General features: G+C 47.5%; 1 protein-coding gene across 1 annotated transcript in view; it reads right to left on the bottom strand.

The window, feature by feature from the left end:
- The window catches only part of OTOP1 (otopetrin 1), a 35,902-nt gene that overhangs the window by 9,267 nt on the left and 4,633 nt on the right, over nt 1-22,002 (bottom strand). Inside the window, exons 2-4 of the mRNA XM_047798796.1 lie at nt 13,469-13,605; nt 10,137-10,195; nt 1,621-1,751 (exon numbers count right to left, since the gene is read on the bottom strand). Coding sequence (XP_047654752.1) covers nt 1,621-1,751; nt 10,137-10,195; nt 13,469-13,605 — 327 coding nt within the window. The remainder of the gene's footprint in view (nt 1-1,620; nt 1,752-10,136; nt 10,196-13,468; nt 13,606-22,002) is intronic.

The raw sequence follows: 22,002 nt of genomic DNA, 5'->3' as shown, positions 1-22,002 counted from the left end.
ATTCTTAAGGAGTTACCCCCCAGAAAAATCAGGAGAAAAGGTTTAGATGAACAGAATGTTAAAGCTGACAGAGGTTTTGGGGGGGGGGTTTGTTTGGTTTTGGTTTTGGGGTGGGGGTTGTTTGTTTTGCTTTTTAGGGCTGCACCTGTGGCATATGGAAGGTCCCAGGCTAGGGGTCGAATCAGAGCCACAGCTGCCAGCCTACACCACAGCCACAGCAATGCAGATCTAAGTCACGTCTGCAACCTACACCAAAACTCATGGCAACACCAGATCGTTAACCCACTGAGCGAGGCCAGGGACTGAACCCGTATCCTCATGGATACGAGCTGGGTTCATTTCCACTGAGCCACAACCGGAATTTCCAGGGTTTTGTTTTGTTTTGTTTTCTAATAAATTAATCTACTCTCTTTCACAGCGGTCCCCAGAGCCAGATAGCTAGGATTCAAATCCTGGCTCAATTGTCTACTCACTGTGTGACTTTGGGTTAGTTACGTAACTTCTCTTTGGCCCAATGGCTTCACTGGTATAATGTGTTGGGATAAGAATTTAATGTGCCAGCCACTCAGAAGATGCTTAAGCAAACTTTGCTTTTGCTATTGCCATCATTGTTATTATGTCATTAATTGTTATTATGTCATTAATACCAGTGTGGAAATGAGATCCAAAGAGAGCAGCCTTGCCTGGAGAGGGCTGCTGGTTGGGGGTGGTGGAGAGATGTGGCGTGTGCCTCTAGTTTTGTCGTCCCCACCCCACCAGTGAGGAAACAGCTTTCAAGTTCCCTCTGGGACTGACCTGGGGTTGCACGGAAGCATGGATGTGCAGCACATTAAAGCTGGAAGGACTCAGGGAAAATCCATGGTACGAGTCCCCTCATTTTATGAATGAGAAAAAAAAAAAAAAAAGCTCAGAGTGGTTAAGTGGTTTCCCAAGGTCACACAGCCAGTATCAGATGGGAACAGGACCCAAAGCGGAGACGTCAACAATTCCCCGTACATTGCCCCTTCCTCGCCCCCACATTCCTTTCAACCCCAATGTCCTAACATAGAAGCGACAGGTCATAAGTGCTAAGGAATTTTGGAAGAAAATAAAAGGATTCCCAGTCTGCAGGCTCTCGCATAGGAACAAGGGGGAATAAAGACGGGCCAAAATTATAAACCAAGCAGGGTTCAATCAGAACTTCAAATGAGCTAAAACCAATTAACCACAACATGCCATTAGACCTCTATGGATTTTTTAAAAGCTATACTTTTAGTAGAAAGAGCCGGTCATAGAGGCTTAATGAAACACACAAACAGGTACAACCATCCATCTTCCACGGCTGTAAACAAAGGCATTTGTTTCCATACCAAACTGGACCAGGAGAAACGTAATCAGAACGATGACCCTTGGGTCTGACCTGTCCCTGAGGCATTGAAGAAACCTCTCATTGTGCTCAGCACACTCTGCTTAGGGGGGCAGGATGAGAGGCTCAGGAGGTTTTGAAAGCCTTTCAACAACAGAGGACTGTCTGGCTGGTGGGGAGCAGGGTGGCGCCTGCAGTTCTCCATCGGAACATCCTGGCCTCTGCAGGTGTCCGCGCTGCTCCGACACGGCAGCCGGGCAGCCCTGGCCACTCACCCGTCGTGATGTTCCCGAAGCCCAGGGTGGTGAGCCGCTCCTTGTGCTCGTTGAGCTGATGCTTTGACTCATTCAGGACGCTGTTGGCCCACAGAAGCAGGTTGGTGAACACTGAATGGATCACCCCAAACCTGAAAAACACAAGAACTCCCCTTTTTTTTTTTTTTTGTAATGGCCCACCTGCAGCATATGGAAGGTCACCTTTTTTTTGTTTTGTTTTGTTTTGTTTTTAGGGCACCACCCTCCGCATATGGAGGTTCCCAGGCTAGGGGTCCAATCGGAGCTACAGCTGCCAGCCTACACCACAGCCTCAGCAGTGCAGGATCTGAGCCGTGTCTGTGACCTACGCCACAGCTCGTGGCAACGTCAGATCCTTAACCCACTGAGCAAGGCCAGGGATCAAACTTGCATCCTCATGGATCCTAGTCGGGTTCGTTAATCCCTGAGCCAAGAAGGGAACTCCTGCAAGTGCACCTTGAACCATCAGTTTTCACCCCAGCCCCCAGCACACAGCAGATACCCAGACTGGTAGAATGTAAGACTATGTTCCCAAGACATTTCTTCACCTCACACTTCAATTATTTTGATTACAAGCTGCCTCCACTCCTTACTTGAAAAAGGTAAGGAAAATAGATGAGTTGATTATTTTTTTCTTTTTATGGTTGCATCCACGGCATACAGAAGTTCCCAGGCCAGGAGTCAAATTGGAGCTGCAGCTGCCGACCAACACAACAGCCACAGCCAAAGCAGCACCAGATCCGGGTCCCATCTGCAACCCACCCCACAGCTTGCAGCAACACTGGATCCTTAACCCACTGAGAGAGGCCAGGGATCGAACCCACATCCTCACAGACACTATACTGGGTTCTTAACCTGCTGAGTCACAATGGGAACTCCAGGACTCCCTTCTTGAGCAGCCCTGGGAAACTCCAAACCCCATGAGGTGAGATGGAGACATTACATGTGCACACACACACAAACACACACATACACGCCTCCCTCTTAGCCACAATTGTGGTTTCATCTGGCAGCTCAGGCTCTAGGTGGGTCCCCTGTCTGGCTCAAAGAAGCAGCTCCATAGGATTTTCCAAAACCACAGTCTTGGCATTCTGCCTTAATCTTGAACCTGCCAGTACTCAACTCATTGCCTACGGGACAAAAAAAAAACCAAAAAACAAAAAACTGGGTCTTGGAAGCAGGAATACGGGGATGAAAATTTACTCAAAGCAGGCAACCAACCCCACCATACCCCAAATTCTTTCTTTCAGAAGGGAAGAGAACAATGAAAGAAAGATGAAAGGGCTACGTTGGAAATCTAGAGAGCTGGGTACGCCCTTACTGTTGGTTGGCCAAGCCAGTGATCCTTATCCACCCCCTCTGTCTCACCATTTACTTTTTTTTTGTCTTTTGTCCTTTTTTTAGGGCTGCTCCCTCAGCATGTGGTGGTTCCCAGGCTAGGGGCCAAATCGGAGCTGTAGCCGCCGGCCTATGCTAGAGCCACAGAAACGCGGGATCCAAGCCGTGTCTGTGACCTACACCACAGCTCACGGCAACACCGGACCCTCAACCCACTGAACAAGGCCAGGAATCAAACCTGCAACCTCATGGTTCCTACTCAGATTCATTTCTGCTGCACCACAGCGGGAACTCCTCACCATATACTTCTAAAGGCACCGAAACAAACCAGAGACTCACACTCTGGCCTCCCTCGCAGTTAGGCCTGGCCATTCCAGCCAGGAGGGTGAGTCTCTTGGGCACCGCTGAAATGCTTTTACTTTCCTGATGAAAGAGATCAGGATGAGAAAAGCCCACTTCTCCCCCTTTATTCTAGCCTCGAATGTAGGCATGAAGGCTGGAGTTGCGGCAGCTATTTTGTGACCATGAAGCAACTAGCATGGGATGAAACCCTCACCCACTGGGGATGGCATGGGATAAAACCGAGGATGGCAGAGTGGAAATACAGAAAGAACCTGTTCTGTGATGACATTGGTGAGGTGCTGGAGTCTCACGTTCGGGAACTAGACTATTATCACGAATAGAGGAAGGAGCCACATCTGGGGTCTGAAAGTTTATAAACAGCAAGGCCATTCTAGTCTCACTCCAGAGTTCTGTCCCTGCCTCGGTGTCACACTGCCTCCTTGGGAAGAAGAAAAAGAACGGTGTGGAGGATGGACTCTGGACTCTGGGGAACCGAGGGGGGGACCTGGGAGCATATGGTACCAGTGGAGTCACTGTCTATTTCAAAACCTCCAAAGTTACCCCACGGCTGCCAGTTTAAGACGTCAGTAGCTTCCAGGATACTTAACAGTGGGCCTTGCAAAGGTGCAGCAAACACAGGCCCTTTGAGAGAGGCACTCCTTGGAACACGTGTGTCACAGATCACTTTTCAGCTGGACAGCAGAGGCCCACAGAGGAGTTCCCATGGTGGCTCAGGGGGTTAAAAACACGACCAGTATCCATGAGGATGTGGGTTCGATTCCTGACCTTGTTCAGTGGATTAAGGATCTGGCGTTGCCACAAGCTGTGGCCTAAGTCACAAATCGGCTGGGATCTGGTGTTGTGGCTATGGCGCAGGCCAACAGCTACAGCTCCGATTCGACCCCTGGGTACTTCCATAATCTGAGGGGGGGTCGGTCTAAAAGGAAAAAATAAAGAGGCCCAGAGGATGCAATCTCCCTCCCTATGTAACCAAGGATGCTGGTCCGTGATCTGCCTGCAGGAGAAAGGGTGCAATTGGGTTCCCCGCCCTGACCTCCCCTCTCCTCGGACCCCCCCCCCCTCCCCCGAGCAACCACAAGCAAAGTCTTTCCTCATTTGAACTCTGGCTTCCTTTGGCAGCATTCCCCCCGTCCAGGCACGGGTGGAAAAGACAAGGGCTGCCCGGGGGTGTCTGAGTCAGGTGTTTGCCCATCTGCCAGCCCCTCTGCTGGCCCGTTGCTATGGCCGTGGCCAGCCTTCCTCGGGGCATCTGGGAGGTATAGAGCCTTTGACAAATGCAGACAATGCTGTTTGCCGCCAGCGGACTGGCTTTTCTTTGTCTTATAAAGCACACAGCTCCCTTTCTTCTCCTCTTTCCTGGTCCTAATGGCATTGTTTCAGCCCAGGCCCACTGAACCCCAGCAGGTAATACCGATGCCGCCCACAGCTGCGGGCCCTCCTGCATGCACCCTCCGTGCGAGCCAGCAGCCTCCTGTTGGCTTGATCTGGAAATTACCCGACAGACTAAAGGCAGGCATCATTTCCTCATGCCAGGCTGCCTTTCTCATGCTGGGATCCGATAACCCCCGACCACAAGGAAGAGAGGCTTCTGTGAACCATTTCTGACTTCAATGTGTGTTTCCAGCTCTGTTTTCAGAACTGCCATTTCTCTAAACTTCACTCTTGAGAAAAGAAAGGGACTCAAACCAGTAAGAAGGGTTCTAACATCAGGAGAAAAACTTGGTTAGTGAAATATTGGCTCGAAAGACCAGAAAAAAGGGTGGCAAATTCCAAAGCCTCCAGACCCTGGCAGGAAACGGCAATGAATAAGCAGGTCTGGGGGATCATTAGGGAGTGGTGGGGACTGTGGCTAAGAGAGGGGCCAGCCCCCCACTGGAGGGAACAACCCCACCTGGGCTCTAGCTCTTTGCTGCCATGCACATTTTGGATGGTCAGATCCCCTAGTTTCTCTAAAGACATCTGACTCCAAAACCTAAAGATGGTAAATAACTCAAAAAATGGTTAATGCTCTGCCCTATGGAAAAATAGGCTAAGTCAAGCTGTGAGCATACCTGGTTATTGCTTATAGCCTAACTCACCATAAACCACTCACTATCCAGTTTAGGAGAGAGAAAGAGGCCCAGAGACACGGAGAGACTTGTCTCCCATTGCTCAACATTAAGGCCAAAGCAGGACTAGGTCCCAGCCCTTTGGAGTTCCCTCCGATGAAAAATCCTGCTGGGAAATGCCTGGGTACATGGCCTAGAGAAGCACTGTCCGAAAAAAAGATAATGCAAGATACTGGTGTTCATGATATGTAATTTTTAATTTCCTAGTAGCCACATGAAAAGAATAGCAAAAAGGGGAGTTCCCATCTTGGCTCAGTAAAAACGAATCTGACTAGCATCCACGAGGACGCAGGTTCGATCCCTGGCCTTGCTCAGTGGGTTAAGGATCTGGCGTTGCAGTGAGCTGTGGTGTAGGTTGCAGGCATGGCTCAGATCTGGTGTTGCTGTGGCTGTGGCGTAAGCCAGCAGCTATAGCTCCGATTTGATCTCTAGCCTGGTAACCTCCATATGCCGTGGGTGTGGCCCTAAAAAGACAAAAATAAAATAAAATAATAGTAAAAAGGTACAAGTGATGGAGTTCCCTGATGGCTCAGCAGGTTAAGGACTCCACATCGTCACTGCTGTGGCTCTGGTTACAGCTGTGGCACAGGTTTGATCCCTGGCCCAGAAAGTTCCACATGCTGTGGATGTGGCCCCCCAAAAAGGAACAGGTGAAAATAACGTTAATTATATCTTGTTAATCCTGACACATCTAATATACTCTGACATCAATTTACAATCAATACTAAAACAATTCTCATTGAGCTAGTCTGCAGTCTGTTTTTCATTTTAGTTTCTGAAATCCACTGTGCAGTTTCCACTTATAGCACATTTCGGTGTGAACCAGCCACAGCTGAAGGGTCCCGTAGCCATGGCTGGCAGCTAATGGCTTGGACAGCAAAGATCTAGAAAGTAAACCAAAGACCCTTTTCTGCTGGGAGGGACATGGGCCCGAATGTCCTGAGGTTGAGGTTAAATCTGACTCATCAAGAGAAAGATTTCACCCAGCAAACCCAGATGGCCCTGCGGCCACTGTGATGCCATGGGAACAGCAGTGGATTTAAAATCAGCAGTCAGAAAAATAACACCAACAAAATAAAATCAGCACTCAGGTTCCACCCAGCTATGCACAGGCGGACCGCCTGGCCCTGGGCACTCACCCCACGTCTCAGTTTCCTCATCGGCTACGTGGGATCACGAACGTACCTACTGTCCCTCACGGACAGGGCTCCTGTGAGAGGCTGTCATGAGTGGTGTGTGTAAAAGAAAGTGCTTTACGGACGGGAAACGCCATCTGATTCAGCCAGGAGGTCCTGGGTACCACAGGCTGCCCAATAGACCCTTGCGGAAACCATCCCACCGTCTATCCCAACCATCCTACTTCTAGGAATTTAACTCAAGGAAATAATCAGAGCCGCGCAAAACTGTTTCTCACCAAAGATGTTTATCATGGCACTATTTATTTATTTATTTATTTATTTAGCTTTTTAGGATTGCACCTGCAGCATGTGGAGGTTCCCAGGCTAGGAGTCTAATTCGAGCTACAGCTGCCAGCCTACGTCAGAGCCACAGCAATGAGCCACCTCTGTGACCTACACCACAGCCCACGGCAACGTCGGATCCTTAACCCACTGACCCAAGGATCAAACCTGCAACCTTGTGGTTCCTAGTCGGATTCCTTTCTGCTACGCCAGGAGGGGACCTCCATCACGGCACTATTTATAATAACAGCAAAAACTTCAAACAAATTAGATGTTCAACAAGAGGTGTTCTGAACGGGCTTGTGTCCCCTCAAAATTTACAGGTTGAGGAGTTCCCATCGTGGCTCAGTGGTTAACGAATCCGACTAGGAACCACGACGTTGCAGGTTTGATCCCAGGCCTTGCTCAGTGGGTTAAGGATCCAGCGTTGCCGTGAGCTGTGGTGTAGGTTGCAGACGCGGCTTGGATCCTGCGTTGCTGTGGCTGTGGCGTAGGCTGGCAGCTACAGCTCTGATTAGACCCCCAGCCTGGGAACCTCCACATGCCACGGGAGCAGCCCAAGAAATGGTAAAAAGACCAAAAAAAAAAAAAATTATAGGTTGAAACCCTAACCCCCAATGTGACTGCACTTGGAGACAGAGTATAAGGAGGTAATGAGGTCGAATGAGGTCATAAGGGTGGGGCCCTGACCCGATGGACTGGTACCCTTATAAAAAGGGGACGAGACACAGAGGTCTCTCTCTCTCTCTCTCTCTCACGCTCCCTTTCACTCTGTCTGCCCAGAGGAAAAGCCGCGTGAGGACATGGCAAGAGGGCAGTGCCTGTAACTCAGGGAGAGAACCTCCAGAAACCAACCTCCTGGCACCTTGACCTTGAACTTGGAGCCCCTAAAACCATGAGAAGTTAAGGTTCTGCTGTTGAAGGCCCCCAATGTGTGGTATTCTATTATGACGGCCCGAGCTGACTAACACAACAGGCTGCTGATTCGACAAACGATAGCAATGGCATACCATGCAATCAGCAAAGACCACGGAGTGGAAAAAGACTGACAGGGGAGGAGTTCCTGGCGTGGCGCAGTGGTTAACGAATCCGACTAGGAACCATGAGGTTGCGGGTTCAATCCCTGCCCTTGCTCAGTGGGTTAACAATCTGGCGTTGCCGTGAGCTGTGGTGTAGGTTGCAGACGCGTCTCGGATCCCGCGTTGCTGTGGCTCTGGCGTAGGCCGGTGGCTACAGCTCCGATTCGACCCCTAGCCTGGGAACCTCCATATGCCGCAGGAGCGGCCCAAGAAATATCAAAAAGACAAAAAAAAAAAAAAAGACTGGCGGGGGAAACGTTAACCACAAAATGAAGAGAAAAGGCAGAGTGAGAATTCCCACTGTGGCGCACCAGGATCCGGTGGCATCTCTGGAGCGATGGGATGCAGGTTCCATTCCCAGTCCAGCTCAGAGGATTAAGGATCCAGCCTTGCTGCAGCTGCCGCCTAGGTCACAGCTGCGGCTAGATCAGATCCCTGGCCCAGGAACTCCATATGCCATGGAACAGCAAGAAAACAAAAAAGCACGGCACAAAAAACAGGACCACGGAAAGCAGGAAAAAAAAAATGTGTGTGTGTGTGTGTGTGTTCATGGAAAAAAGACTGGAACAAAATGTTAAAAGCAGGTACCTCCAGGGAGCAGCTGTTTTAGTCAGCTCTGGCCGCTATAACAAAAGATGAGATATTTATTTCTCACAGTTCTAGAGAATTGACATCCAAGTTCAAGGTGCCAGCAGAGTTAGTTTCGGGGGTGCCTCTCTTCCTGACTCGCAGATGGCTGCCTGTCACCAAGTCTGCACGTGGCCTTTCCGCTGGGTGAGCTCAGCCAGAGAAAGAGATGGAGTCTCTCCCTCTTCTTTAAGGATGCTAATCCCAATATGAGGGCTGCACCCTCATGACCTCATGACCTAATTACTGCTCAAAGGCACCACCTAATACCATCAGGTTAGGGCTTCGACATATGCATTTTAGGGAAACATAAACATTCTGTCCCTAACAGTGGCATTGTGGTGATGTTTAAATTCCACCGTATCCTTACAAGTTTTATTAGGAAAAAAAGCACTTTTTTTTTTTTTTTGTCTTTTTAGGGCCGAACCTTCGGCATATGGAAATTCCCAGGCTAGGGGTCAAATCGGAGTTGCAGCTGCCAGCCTACACCACAGCCACAGCAATGCGAGATCCAAGCTGCAGACGTGAGCTGCATCTGAGACCTACACTGCAGCTGGAGGCATTGTCGGATCCTTAACACACTGAGGGAGGCCAGGGATCTCGAACCCACATCCTCACAAACACTGTGTCAGTTTCTTAACCCACAGAGCCACTGCAAGGAACTCCAATAAGTCACTCTTAAACAGCAGTTTCCATTTCAAATGGTATTGGGGGACATTTCTGTTCCTCAGTGACAGTTCGTTCATACAACGAGGGATCTTTCTACTGAGCAAATCGTGATCCCTTGATTCCTCTGCATGTGTGCACAGAGGCTTTCTTTCATGATCATAACACCTTGCATTTAGGTTGTTCACCCCATTATCCTACAGATTCTCTCCCTTGACCCTCACAATCATCCCAAGAGAGAAGTGGACGGCCGCAAAGATACAGCCAACACTTCCTGAGTCCTTGTTCTGTGCGAGGCACAAGCTTACGTCAATTGCTTCGTTCAGCTGTGTGTGCTATTATCTCCATTTTACAGATGAGGAAAACTGAGGCTCGTAAAAACATGTGTAAATGGCAGAGCTGAAATTCAGCCCACACCACCCTACTTTCAGGGCCATCCCAGAAGAGGCTGAAGGCAGAGGGGCCCCTCTCCAGGCCACAAGTGAAGGCTTGGCTTGTCAGATGAAAAGGAGAGTCGGTTTCATATTTAAAACCCAAGCAAGATGGCCGTAGTTTTGTTTTTAAAGGAACATTAATTTCAACGTGACCGGGATGGACTGGGAGTTTGGGGTTAGTAGAAGCAAACTATTACATTTAGAATGGATGAGCAATGAGGTCCCGCTGCACAGCACAGGGAACTATAACCCATCTCTTGGGACAGAACACGATGGAAAATAATATAAGAAAAAATGTATGTATATGTATGACCAGGTCACTTTGCTGTACAGCAGAAATTGGCACAGCACTGTAAACCAACTATGCTTTAAAAGAAAGAAAGAAAGAACTTCTACATGTAAGCAATTACCCATGAGTTTTACCTTTCCAGGGTTTTGAAAGACTGGATGACGTCTTTTGCGTGGCCCCAGAGAAAGTACACCTAGCCGGGAAAGAAAGATGCATCAGTGGGGAAGCCATGACTACATGTGCACACTTGAGAGACTACGAAGCCGAAAAGAAAGGGTGAGGGAGGTGTTGGGGACGTTAGGGACCCCGCCACCCCCCACCCCCTGCTCAAGAGGAGCAACTCACTATCCTCATGTCAGGCGGCAGCGCCATGGGGCGGGGGTGGGGGCGGGGGTTCCGGGGCACCTCCCTGAGAACCAGAGGGAGGCCTCCAGGTTAGGGGGGATGCGGTGCTGTGATCTGTGCTGTGACTGCTGAGGGCGTCCTTGGGGCGGGGCTTGGGGAGTGGCCATCAGTCGGGACCAAGCGCTCCCTGCAGAGGGCTTTGCGCACACACAGCACCCTAACCCTCACAACACCCCCTGAAGGACGCCCTTGACAGATGCGACCCAGGAGGCCCAGAGGGGTCAGGTATTTTACTCGAGGTCACGCTGCTCGATGTCCCAGAGCCAGGCGGTCTGACCGGGGTCTTTGCTTATGAGCCCCGCGCTACCGCCCGCGCCCCTCCCTACAGCCCACACACCTTCCCCCGGCTCGTGGGGAGAAGAAGGCACAGCCCCAAATGGCCGAGGTCCTGGAGTCTGACACACCACACCCCTTCTCACTGACCACTCTGGGCTCCCTAGCAGAAACCACCCCGCACCCCGAAACCGAGGAGAGGCCTCCCCTGCTCACGGGGTGATTCTGGCAGAGCATCAGGCCCCAGGGTTGTCATCATCTGTTTCTGTGATTGGTAGGGCACAGACTTTTCACCCTTGTACTCCCTGAGAACAGCGTTTGCCCCAAGGGGAAGCGGAGGGGGGGCGGGGGGGGGGGGGTAAAGATGGGGGGGGAGGAAGGAAGTTCTCCGTGGCCTCCCTGTTGCTTCCCGAGTTGTCGTGGTATCGCTGTAAAGCTGCCTTCATGGGATGGGACGCCCCTGGAATAAATAGCCAGCTAACTCTTGTATTGATTTACGCATTTTCAGAACAAAGTACCACAGACTGGGTGGCATCAAGCAACCGAAATGAATTTCCCACAGTTCTAGAAGCCAGGCGTCCTTGATGGGGGTTCTGGCAGGTTGGTTCCCCCCCCAAGGCCTCTCTCCTTGGCACCTGGCCACCTTCCTTCACTGTCCTCAGGCTGTGTCTGTGTCCTTGTCTCCTCTTCTCATGCAGACACCAGTTGTCCTGGATGAGGGCCCAGCTAGTGACCCCACTCAGCCTTAATGACCTCAGTCAAGACTCTGTCTCCGTCTCGTAGTAAGTGAAGCAAGTCAGAGAGAGAAAGACAGATACTGTGTGCTGTCACTTGTATGTGGAATCTAAAATATGGCACGAATGAATCTATCTATAGACCAGAAACAAACTCAAGGACACAGAGAACAAACTGTGGTTGCCGGTGGCAGGGTGGGGGAGGGATGGCCTGGGAGTTCGAGGTTAGCAGAGACGAACCGTCACATTTAGGATGGATAAGCAGCAAGGTCCTGCAGTATCGCACACGCAACTACAACCAGCCTCTTGGTAGAACGTGATGGAAGATAATAGGATAAAAATGTATATACATGTGTGACTGGGTCATTTGCTGTACAGCAGAAATTGGCCCAACACGGTAAATCAACTATACTTTTTTTTTTTTGTCTTTTTAGGGCCGCACCTGAGGCACATGGAGGTTCCAGGCTAGGGGTTGAATCTGAGCTACAGCTGCCACCCTCACTACAGCCACAGCAACACCGGATCCTTAACCCACTGAGCGAGGCCAGGGATCGAACCCACGTCCCTGTGGATACCAGTCAGGTGCACTACCACTGAGCCACAATGGCAATTCAACTACACTTTAATAAAAATAAATAATTACCAAAAAAGACCCTAGCTCCAAACACAGTCAAATTCTGAGGTCCTGGAGGTTAGGATTTCAACATATAAATTTAGGGGATGCAATCCAGCCGATAACTATTCTCAAAATGCCAGGGGACCCCTTCAAACCCGTCTCCCTGAAGTCACTGCCCTGGTTCACCACGGCTCCCTGCTGCCAAGCTGGTCTGGCACATCCTCTCTGAGAGCTTCACTGGTGAGAATGCATTTGATCTCAAGAAACATTGTAAGGTCACCAAGAGCTGACTGGCAGTCACCCGGGTACAGAGAGTGGCGACCACTTTTTATGAAAGACCAAGATTTAAAAATGGCATCGTTGGCATTGAGGGGTGAGAACTCGGTCCTGAAGGTCATTCCTAAACCAGGAATCCAAAAATGTTTTGAACCATAACAGCATCACAGGACCAAGTTCATGGTCTGCCAGGGTGAAGACTCATCACATCTTGGCTGTGACTGGGGGCAAGTCACTTGCCCTCTCTGACCTTCACCTCCTTCCTCAGAAATGAGTGCGACAATCTGATCATTGTTTTTGTGGAGCCCTTGGAAGCATTACACGAAGGGACAAGTGAAAAGCACCTTGCATACTCCAAAGCTGGATAGAAATACTAGTCGTTATATTTATTGTCATTGCAACTCCGCGGGCCATTACCCAGGATGGGAGCTACACTCGAGGCTCATCTAAGATTGTTTTCAAACATGAGATTTTTCAGATTCTAAACTATAGATTTAAATTATATACCAAATCCTTACTTCTTAGCTATGCCAAGGTGACCCATGTTGAGAAAGAACCTCTCATACATTGCTAAAGAGTTTAATCCACAAGCCAAAAAATAAAAAAGTGTTTCAGAAACTCAGAGGAGTGACTGGAATGGCATAAAATTTATTTGGGGGTGATGAAAACGTTCTCAAGTGGACTGTGGCGATGGAGGCACAAGCCCCTGAATCCACTAAACCACTCACCTGTACACTTTAAATCAGTGAATTGTGGGGCCCCGGGGGATTCTATCTCAATAAAGCTGTTATATAAGCCTATTCTGGTGGACCCTTGACTCTTCCTCAATGTAGGTTCTACCCCTTAAGATGCCGACATGTACAGCAGCACAGAGAACTCTATGTAATCTCTTGGGCTAGAACACACTAGAAGATAGTACGAGAAAAAGAACGCATACATATGCAGGACCGGGTCGCTTTGCTCTAGAGCAGAAATTGGCATCACATTGTCAATCAGCTAGACATGAATAACAAAACATTTAATTAAAAAAAAGATTCCCCCAAGAACAGCCAAGGGGACACAGAGCCGCGCTTTGCAGGGAAGCAGCTGGAGGACTGCTTTACCCACGGTCAGGGGCACGTACAGGAGCCAAGGCAACGGCAGCAAACCCCGCGTGGTTTACCTGCAGCAGGGTGTGGACCGCATGTGTGACGGGGAAAACTCCTTCGGTGGCTGATAAACACGCCGAAAATCCCACGAAGTACCCGATTTTAAGGCATCCCAGGAGGACAGTAATGACAGCAAACAACGTGATGCTCCCTAAATTGGGGGGTGGGAGGAGGAAATGCACGCACGTGAGAACAGAGGGGAAAATCATTACAGCCTTGGGTTGGCAATGATTTACTGGGTAGGGCACCAAAAGCACGAGCCACAGAAGTTTAAAAAAAAATAGTAGACGGGACTCATCACCACGAAAAAAAAAAAATGTATGCATCAGCAGATACTATTAACTCACAGAATGGGAGAAAATACTTGTAAATCATGTAGCTGATACAGCGTTAGTATCCAGATTCTAAAGAGAACCACAATTTAACCAAGGCGGGGGGGGGGACAATTTAAAAAAGAGCCAAGGACTTAAATAGACATTTCTCCAAAGAATATATATAAATGGGTAATTAACACATGAAAAGATGCTCAACATCACTAATCGTTAGGAAAATGAAAATGAAAATCACAATGAAATACCAAATCACATGCATTAAGATGAACGCTACCCAAAAATAAGAGAGAGAGAGAAAGAGAGAGAGAGTGGGAAGAAGAAGGAGGGTCGGGAGGGAGGAAGGAAGGGGAGGGGAAGAGGAAGGAAAATGACAAACACTGGCTAAGATATGGAGAAATCAGAGCCCTTTGTACTCTTTTTTTTTTTTGGTCTTTTTGCCTTTTCTGGGGCTGCACCCACGGCATATGGAGGTTCCCAGGCTAGGGGTCTAATCAGAGCTGTAGCCGCTGGCCTACTCCACAGCCACAGTAACGTGGGATCCAAGCCAGGTCTGTGACTTACACCACAGCTCACAGCAATGCCGGATCCTCAACCCACTGAGCAAGGACAGGGATCGAACCCGCAGCCTCATGGTTCCTAGTCAGGTTCGTTAACCACTGCACCGCCATGACGGGAACTCCTGGAACCCTTCATACTCTTGATGGGAATGTAAAATGGAATGAAAACATCAGGGCAGTTTCTTAAAAATGAATAACCGTAATTCCCCATGGTCCAGCAACTCCACTTCTGGGTTTATAGCCACAAGAATTAAAAGCAGGAACACAAAAGGATATGCACACATCCATTCATGGCAGCCTTACTCGCAAGAGCCAAATGATGGAAGCAACTCAAGTGTCCACTGACGGATGGATAAACAAAGCGTTGGCACATCCCTACAATGGAATAAGATTCGGCTTCAAAAAGGCAGGGCATTCTGACACATGCTACAACATGGGTGAACCTTGAGGACGTTATGCCAAGAGAAACAAGCCATTCACAAAAAGACAAATGCCGGATGCTACTGCTACCTACACAAGGTTCCTCAGAGAAGTTAAACTCAAATTCATAGAGACAGAAAGTGAAATGGTAGTTGTCAGAGGCTGGGGTTGGGGGGAGAGGGGGAGTTATTTACAAGTACAGAGTTTTAGTTTTATAAGATGGGAGAGGGCTGGCGATGAATTGTAATTAATTCCCAATGTGAATGTACTTAACACTACAGAAATGTACACTTAAAACGATTAAATTGGCAAGTTATGTGTGATGTGTATTTTATCACAAATAAACATTTGAAAAAATATATATATATAAAACAAAGTGCACCATTGGCTTGATAAGCTGAAACTAGACGACAATGCTGTTTCCTATTGAGCATGGCACCCACCCCGAGCATATCCCAGGATCTGATAAGTAATGCACAGTCAATAACGTTTGGCCAAAACAGCAGAAGTCCTCTAGGAGCTTCCCACCCACACCCCGAAAATGATCAGTCTAAAAGTGCTACTGTTTGGCTCAAAAATCTCCATTCTCTGATGCCCAAGCCCGGCTCTCTAAAGAAGAAAAGTGAGGGATATACCAGGACTTTCTGTACTGTCTTCGCAACGCTTTTGTAAAACAGAAAGCTTACTATTATTATTTTTCAGGGATAGGGAAGGGGCATGGAAAGGGCTTTGCTAGGTGGAATGAAGACATGTTCTTTGATGGTATGTCCAGTTGACAAAAAATAAAAACAAACAAAAACATGCACATGAATAAAAGCCTGGGAAGGACCACGCAGAATGTTTTAAAAAGAAACTTGTAACCAAGTGAAGCCGTTAGCAAGAAAAACACAATGCTCACGGGGGCTTGGTCAGTGTCAAAGCCCGGAATCCCTCTTCTGGGCCAACATTCACCGCCATTCACACGTGCGCTCCCACGAAAGAGAGGAAACTAGACGGCGTGTGACGGCTGTGTGGTACCAGGGAGCTCTAGCGTTACCACTCCGGCTGAGAAGCCTCCAGTAAGCAGCAATGCAGCCTCCTGGCTGCTTTCCATCACGCAAAGCCTTAGAAGCAAGTCTAAGTCACCTTTTTTTAAAATCCTGGAAAACCCCCTGTGAAATCAGAGACGTCGTAAGAATAGACATTCAATCCCAGGGCTTTGATGTGGTCTGACAAATGCCTGGTTGGTGCTGATTGCAAAGAGAAATAGCAAGGAGTTCTTGTCGTGGCTCAGTGGTTAACGAATCTGACTAGGAACCATGAGGTTGCAGGTTCGATCCCTGGCCTTTCTCAGCTCCGGCGTTGCCATGAGCTGTGGTGTAGGTCGCAGACTCGGCTCGGATCCCTTGTTGCTGTGGTTCTGGTGTAGGCCGGTGGCTACAGCTCCAATTCGACCCCTAGCCTGGGAAACTCCATATGCTGCGGGAGCAGCCCAAGAAATGGCAAAAAGACCCAAAAAAGAGAGAGAGAAAGAAATAGCAAGATGAGGTGAGGCAGCCTGGCAGGGCGGCAAGGGCGAAGGCTGCAACTACAAGGACCCAGCTGTGCCCCTGACAGACGTGTGAGCTCAGACAGGCCACTTCCAAGCTCCTAGCCTCAGTTTTCCCACCTGTGTAAAAAGATTGGTCCACAGCAGTGGTCCTCAAACGTGAGCCTGCATCAGGAATCACCTGGAGAGGGAGTTCCCGTCGTGGTGCACTGGAAACAAATCCGACTAATATCCAGGAAGATGCAGGTTAGCTCCCTGGCCTCCCTCAGTGGGTTAAGGATCTGGCATTGCTGAGAGCTGTGGTGTAGGTTTGCAGATAAAGCTCGGATCCCTCGTTGATGTGGCTGCTGCATAGGCTGGCTGGCATCAGATTCCACTCCTAGCCTGGGAACTTCCATTTGCCTTCCACCCGGAACAGACTGCCAGGTTCCGCCCCCAGAGTTTCTGATTCAATAGGGCTGGGGTCGGGCCCCAAAATTTGCATCTCAAACGAGTTCCTAGGTGGGGCTGTGTCTGTTGGTCTGGGACCCCACCTTGAGAGCCACTGCTGTTTGTCACTGACATTTCAAGAGGGCTGTGATTAAATAGATCACATGCCTCCTTCCTTCATCCATCCTTCCATCCATTTATTTCTAAGACAAATATTTCTACTATGCATGAGGCACTTTGCCAGGGGCTCAAAGTAAACAAGGTTGCTGAAAAAACAAAAATACACACATAAAACATTGCATGAGCTGAGGTTTGCACAAAATATAGAGAGAGATGAGCTGGCACCAGATTTTTCATCTGGGGAGTCCCCATTGCAGCGCAGTGGAAACAAATCGCCTAATATCCATGGGGATGCTGGTTCCATCCCTGGCCTCACTCGGTGGGTTAAGGATCATTGTCGTGAGCTGTGGTGTAGGTTGCAGAGACAGTTCGGATCACGAATTTCTGTGGCTGTGTCGTAGATTGGCAGCTGTAGCTCTGATTCAACACCTAGCCTGGGAACTTCCATATGCAGCCCTAAAAACCAAACAAACAAACCTTCAAACAAAAAAGACTTCTCATCTTCATCGTGGGAAACCAAAAGCCAGTGGAAGAGTAGCTAGAGCCCACTGCAAAGAAAGGACTGCAGCTCAAGAACCCTATTCTGGGCCAAGATGCGCCCACTTGTCCAGGCAAAAGACAGGAATATATTTGAAGATATTCCAAATATAATTGTCTGATAACTATTTGTTGTTCTACTATGGTCCAGGCCCCTTGGGATATAAAAATGTCAATAAAATTACTCACCTGCCCTTGGTGAGTTTACCATTCTAGTGAGGAAGAAAGAAAAATATATATCTGGACAAAACTTTCCTTGAAAAAGACACATGCACCCGTATGTTCATTGCAGCACTATTCACCATAGCCAAGATATGGAAACAACCTGAATGTCCATTGACAGATGAATGGATTAAGAAGATGTGGTATACATACACAGGGGAACACTACTCAGCCATAAAAAAGAACAAAATAATGCCATTTGCAGCAACATGGATGGAACTAGAGACTCATACTGAGTGAAGTAAGTCAGAAAGAGAAAGACAAATACCATATGATGTCACATATCTAGAATCTAATATACAGCACAAATGAATCTTTCCACAGAAAAGAAACTCATGGACATGGAGAATAGATTCGTGGTTGCCCAGGGGGAGGTGGAGGGAGGGGGAGGGACTGGGAATTTGGGGTTAATAGATGCAAACTATTGCCTTTGGAATGGATAAGCAATGAGATCCTGCTGTTTAGCCCTGGGAACTATATCTAGTCACTTATGATGGAGCCTGATAACATGAGAAAAAGGAATGTTTATGTGTGTGACTGGGTCACCTTGCTGTGCAGCAGAAAATTGACAGAACACTGTAAACCAGCTGTAATGGGAAAAAAAATCATCAAATAAAAATTAAAAAAAGAAAAATAAACATAGATGAAATATCAGGAAGTGCTAAGTGCAGGCAGAAAACAAAGCAGGGCGCAGCGGAAACGAAACTGACTGTTGCAGGTTCAATCCCCAGCCTCCCTCAGCGGGTCAAGGATCTGGTATTGCTGTGAGCTGTGGTATAGGTCACAGACGTGGCTCAGATCTGGCATTGCTGTGGCTGTGGTGTAGGCCGGTGGCTACAGCTCCGATTAGATCCCTAGCCTGGGAACCTCCATAAGCCGTGGGTACAGCCCTAAAAAGATAAAAAGAAAAGAAAAGACAGGCAAAGCAGGAAAGCAGTCTGAGGTTGATGATGGTGGTCAGAAAAGGATTCTCTGAGAAGGGGACAGTTGAACAGGAAAAAAAAGGGGGGATGGGAGAAAAATATCACCCACATAACTCATCTAACAAAGGACTTTAACCAAGCAACCAGTGGATTAGGGGGGGAGTCCTCTTTAAAAAGAGAGGAAACAATAGTGAGCAATTAACTTTGCGATAGATTGAAGAGGTAGGTAGATGTATGATGGAAGGAAGAAGGAAAGGAGGAAGTGATGGAGGGGCTGTAAATGGGTGGGTGATGGATGGGTGGATATAGACGAATGGATGGATGGGTGGATATAGACGAATGGATGGATGGGTGGATATAGACGAATGGATGGATGGGTGGATATAGACGAATGGATGGATGATGGATGGATGGATGATAAATGAATGGATGAACGGATGGGTGAATGAGTGAATGGATAATAGTCCAGTAGATAAATAAATAGATTAATAGAAAACAAGAAAAGAGAAGTTAAATTCAAATGTATGAAGATAAGCTGGAAATGCATCATTTACATGCTCTTTGAAGACTGGATTCAGAATAAAGTTGGGGATGGACTGAGTAAGGAGTAGAGATGAAAAACCTTTCAAAGTTCTCATGGTAAAGAGACACCTGGAGGAAAAGGGGGAGACAAATGCATTCTTTTTTTAAGAGCTGCACCTGAAGCATTATGGAAGTTCCCAGGCTAGTGGTCGAATCGCGCTGCACCTGCCAGCCTACACCACAGCCACAGCAACGCCAGATTCCAGCTGCATCTGCAACCTGCACCACAGCTCACCAGCGGGTTCTTAACCCACTGAGCCACAATGGGAACTCTGGAAATAAATGTATTCTCAAGGTCTTATCTCACTGGACTAGAGAGGAAGTGGGAGGCTCTTGGAACAGAAAGCAATGTTTGAGGAAAATTGTTTGGTATTTTGTTTTCAGATAATATAGAACATGACGGAAGATAGTATGAGAAAAAGAATGTATTACATATATGACTGGATCACTATGCTGTACAGTAGAAATTGGCACAACACTGTAAATTAATTATACTTTAATAAAAAAGAAAAAAAGAATGGTGTCATATGCATCTAATTAGGAGACTGAGAAAAGAGAAATTAGCCATTAATGGACAAGAAAAACAAATAAAATGTTCAAGTGCTCGAAAAAGCAAATACACAAAAAGGGCAAATGAGGCAACAATGTGTAAAATAAATTATTATAATCATCATAAAGAAAAATAGAAATAATAAAGTCCTGGATATAAATCAATACAATTACATTTCTTTTTTTTTTTGCCACGAGGCATGAAGAAGTTCCCAGGCCAGGAACTGGACTTGTGCCATAGCAGTGATCGGAGCTATTACAGTGACAAAAGCCTTAACCCACTGAGCCACCAGGGAACTCCTAAATCATTACAATTAGAATGACCTAAGTCTCCCATGAGTCAACAAGGATAGGAGTATTGAATGAAAAACAAAACCCAGCTATATGTTCTTTATCTGAAACACACTCTTAACTAAGCAATGAGAGTAGAAAATAAGGGAGTGGACAAAGAGGAAGCAGACAGTGCCCGTGAAAAGAAAGGAGGGGAGCAACATTAATATCAGATCACGTGGGACTTGATATTAACGTCATAACTAGGATAAAGCATCCTCTTACCGTCATCACTACACATGGAAACAAAACATCGCGTATGAAGAAAAGAAAACAGAATAAGCAAATAGACCAAATAAAATTGTTTTGCTGTGTATACTTCATAGCTACTTAAAAAAAAAAATAAAGTGGGAGATTTGGTAGACACCACATAAGACGTAGGAGAATTGATTAGCATGATCACTAAACTTGGTCTTATAATATCACCTCCCACATTGACAAAAATCAATTACGCTACAAAAAGACAGCAGGGAGAGTGCAGTGGTCGAGGCTGACTGCCTGGCTTCAAGTCCTTTTTCTTCCACTTATTACAGTTGATGCCCTTGAGTAATCACTTCACTTCTCTGTGCCTCAGACTGTGGGCACCCTGGGCGCAGGAAGGGTGGTTACATCCCAGGGTCCTGCAGCCTTCCCCACCCCCACTCCTCTGCTCTCAGCCACCATCCCCCACCCTCTTCACCCGTGTAGGTGGAAATCTCTCTCTTTTTCTTGAATTAAAATATAGCTGATTTTTTATTTTATTAATTAATTTACTTATTTTCTTTTTCTTTTTCTTTTTTTTTTTTTTTTTGGTCTTTTGTCCTTTTAGGGCGGCATCCATGCATATGGAGGCTAGGGGTCTGATCAGAGCTGCAGCTGCCGACCTATGCCAGAGCCACAGCAACTCGGGATCTGAGTCGCGTCTGTAATCTACACCGCAGCTCACGGCAATGCCAGATCCTTGACCCACTGAGCAACGCCAGGGATTGACCCTGTGTCCTCATGGATGCTAGTCAGATTTGCTTCCGCTGCGCCACAATGGGAACTCCAAGTATGGCTGATTTTTTAAAAACTAAGCATTATCACCTCAGGTAGTTGATTTACTTATTGGTTTCCTAAAGCATAAAAAGATTCTATTCACACTGTGCCATAATTTATTAAGTGTGCAATAACATTATGTCTTCAAAGAACCAATAGTCCAACCAATAGTCTAACGCAAAAAATTTTTTAAACCCCATATCCATCCCTTAATTAAAAACACTTTATTGGAGTTCCTGTCGTGGCTCAGCAGTAACGAACCCCATTAGGATCCAAGAGGATGCAGGTCTGATCCCTGACCTTGCTCAGGAAATTAAGGATCCGGTGTTGCCAAGAGCAGTGGTGTAGGTCAGACACAGCTCCAATCTGGTGTTGCTGTGACTGTGGTGTAGGCCAGCAGCTGCAGCTCTGATTCAGCCCGTAGCCTGGGAATTTCCATATGCTGCATTTGCGGCCCTTAAAAGCAAGAAAAGCAAAAAACCAGAAAAATGAACAAAACAAAACAAAACAAAACAGAAAAGCACTACTTTATTGCTACACAATACTATTATCTGAGCCTTTAGTCAGTCTATTTCTCTCTCTCTCTCTTTTTTTTCTAGGCCCGCATTCGTGGCACATGGAGGTTCCCAGGCTAGCAGTCGAATTGGAGCTGCAGCTGCCAGCCTACACCACAGCCACATGGGATCTGAGCCATGTCTGCAAACTACACCACAGCTCAAGGCAATGCCAGATCCTTAACCCACTGAGCGAGGCCAGGGATCGAACCCACAACCTCATGGTTCCTCGTCGGGCTTGTTAACCACCAACGGGAACTTCTCTTTCTTTCATTTTTAAAGTTTTGTTGAAGTAGAGTTGATTTACAATGTTGTGCTAACTTCTTCTGTACAGCAAAATGACTTAGTTACACACACATAGAGATTCTTCCTTATGTTCCTTTCCCTTATGGGTTATCCCAGGATATTGGTACAGTGCCCTGTGCTGTGCAGTAGGACCTCATTGTCT

The sequence above is a fragment of the Phacochoerus africanus genome, chromosome 10 (assembly GCF_016906955.1).
Source record: "Phacochoerus africanus isolate WHEZ1 chromosome 10, ROS_Pafr_v1, whole genome shotgun sequence".
In the NCBI taxonomy this organism is placed as follows: Eukaryota; Metazoa; Chordata; class Mammalia; order Artiodactyla; family Suidae; genus Phacochoerus; species Phacochoerus africanus.
Note: the sequence above shows the minus strand (reverse complement) of the source record. Positions and strands in the feature narration are given on the sequence as shown.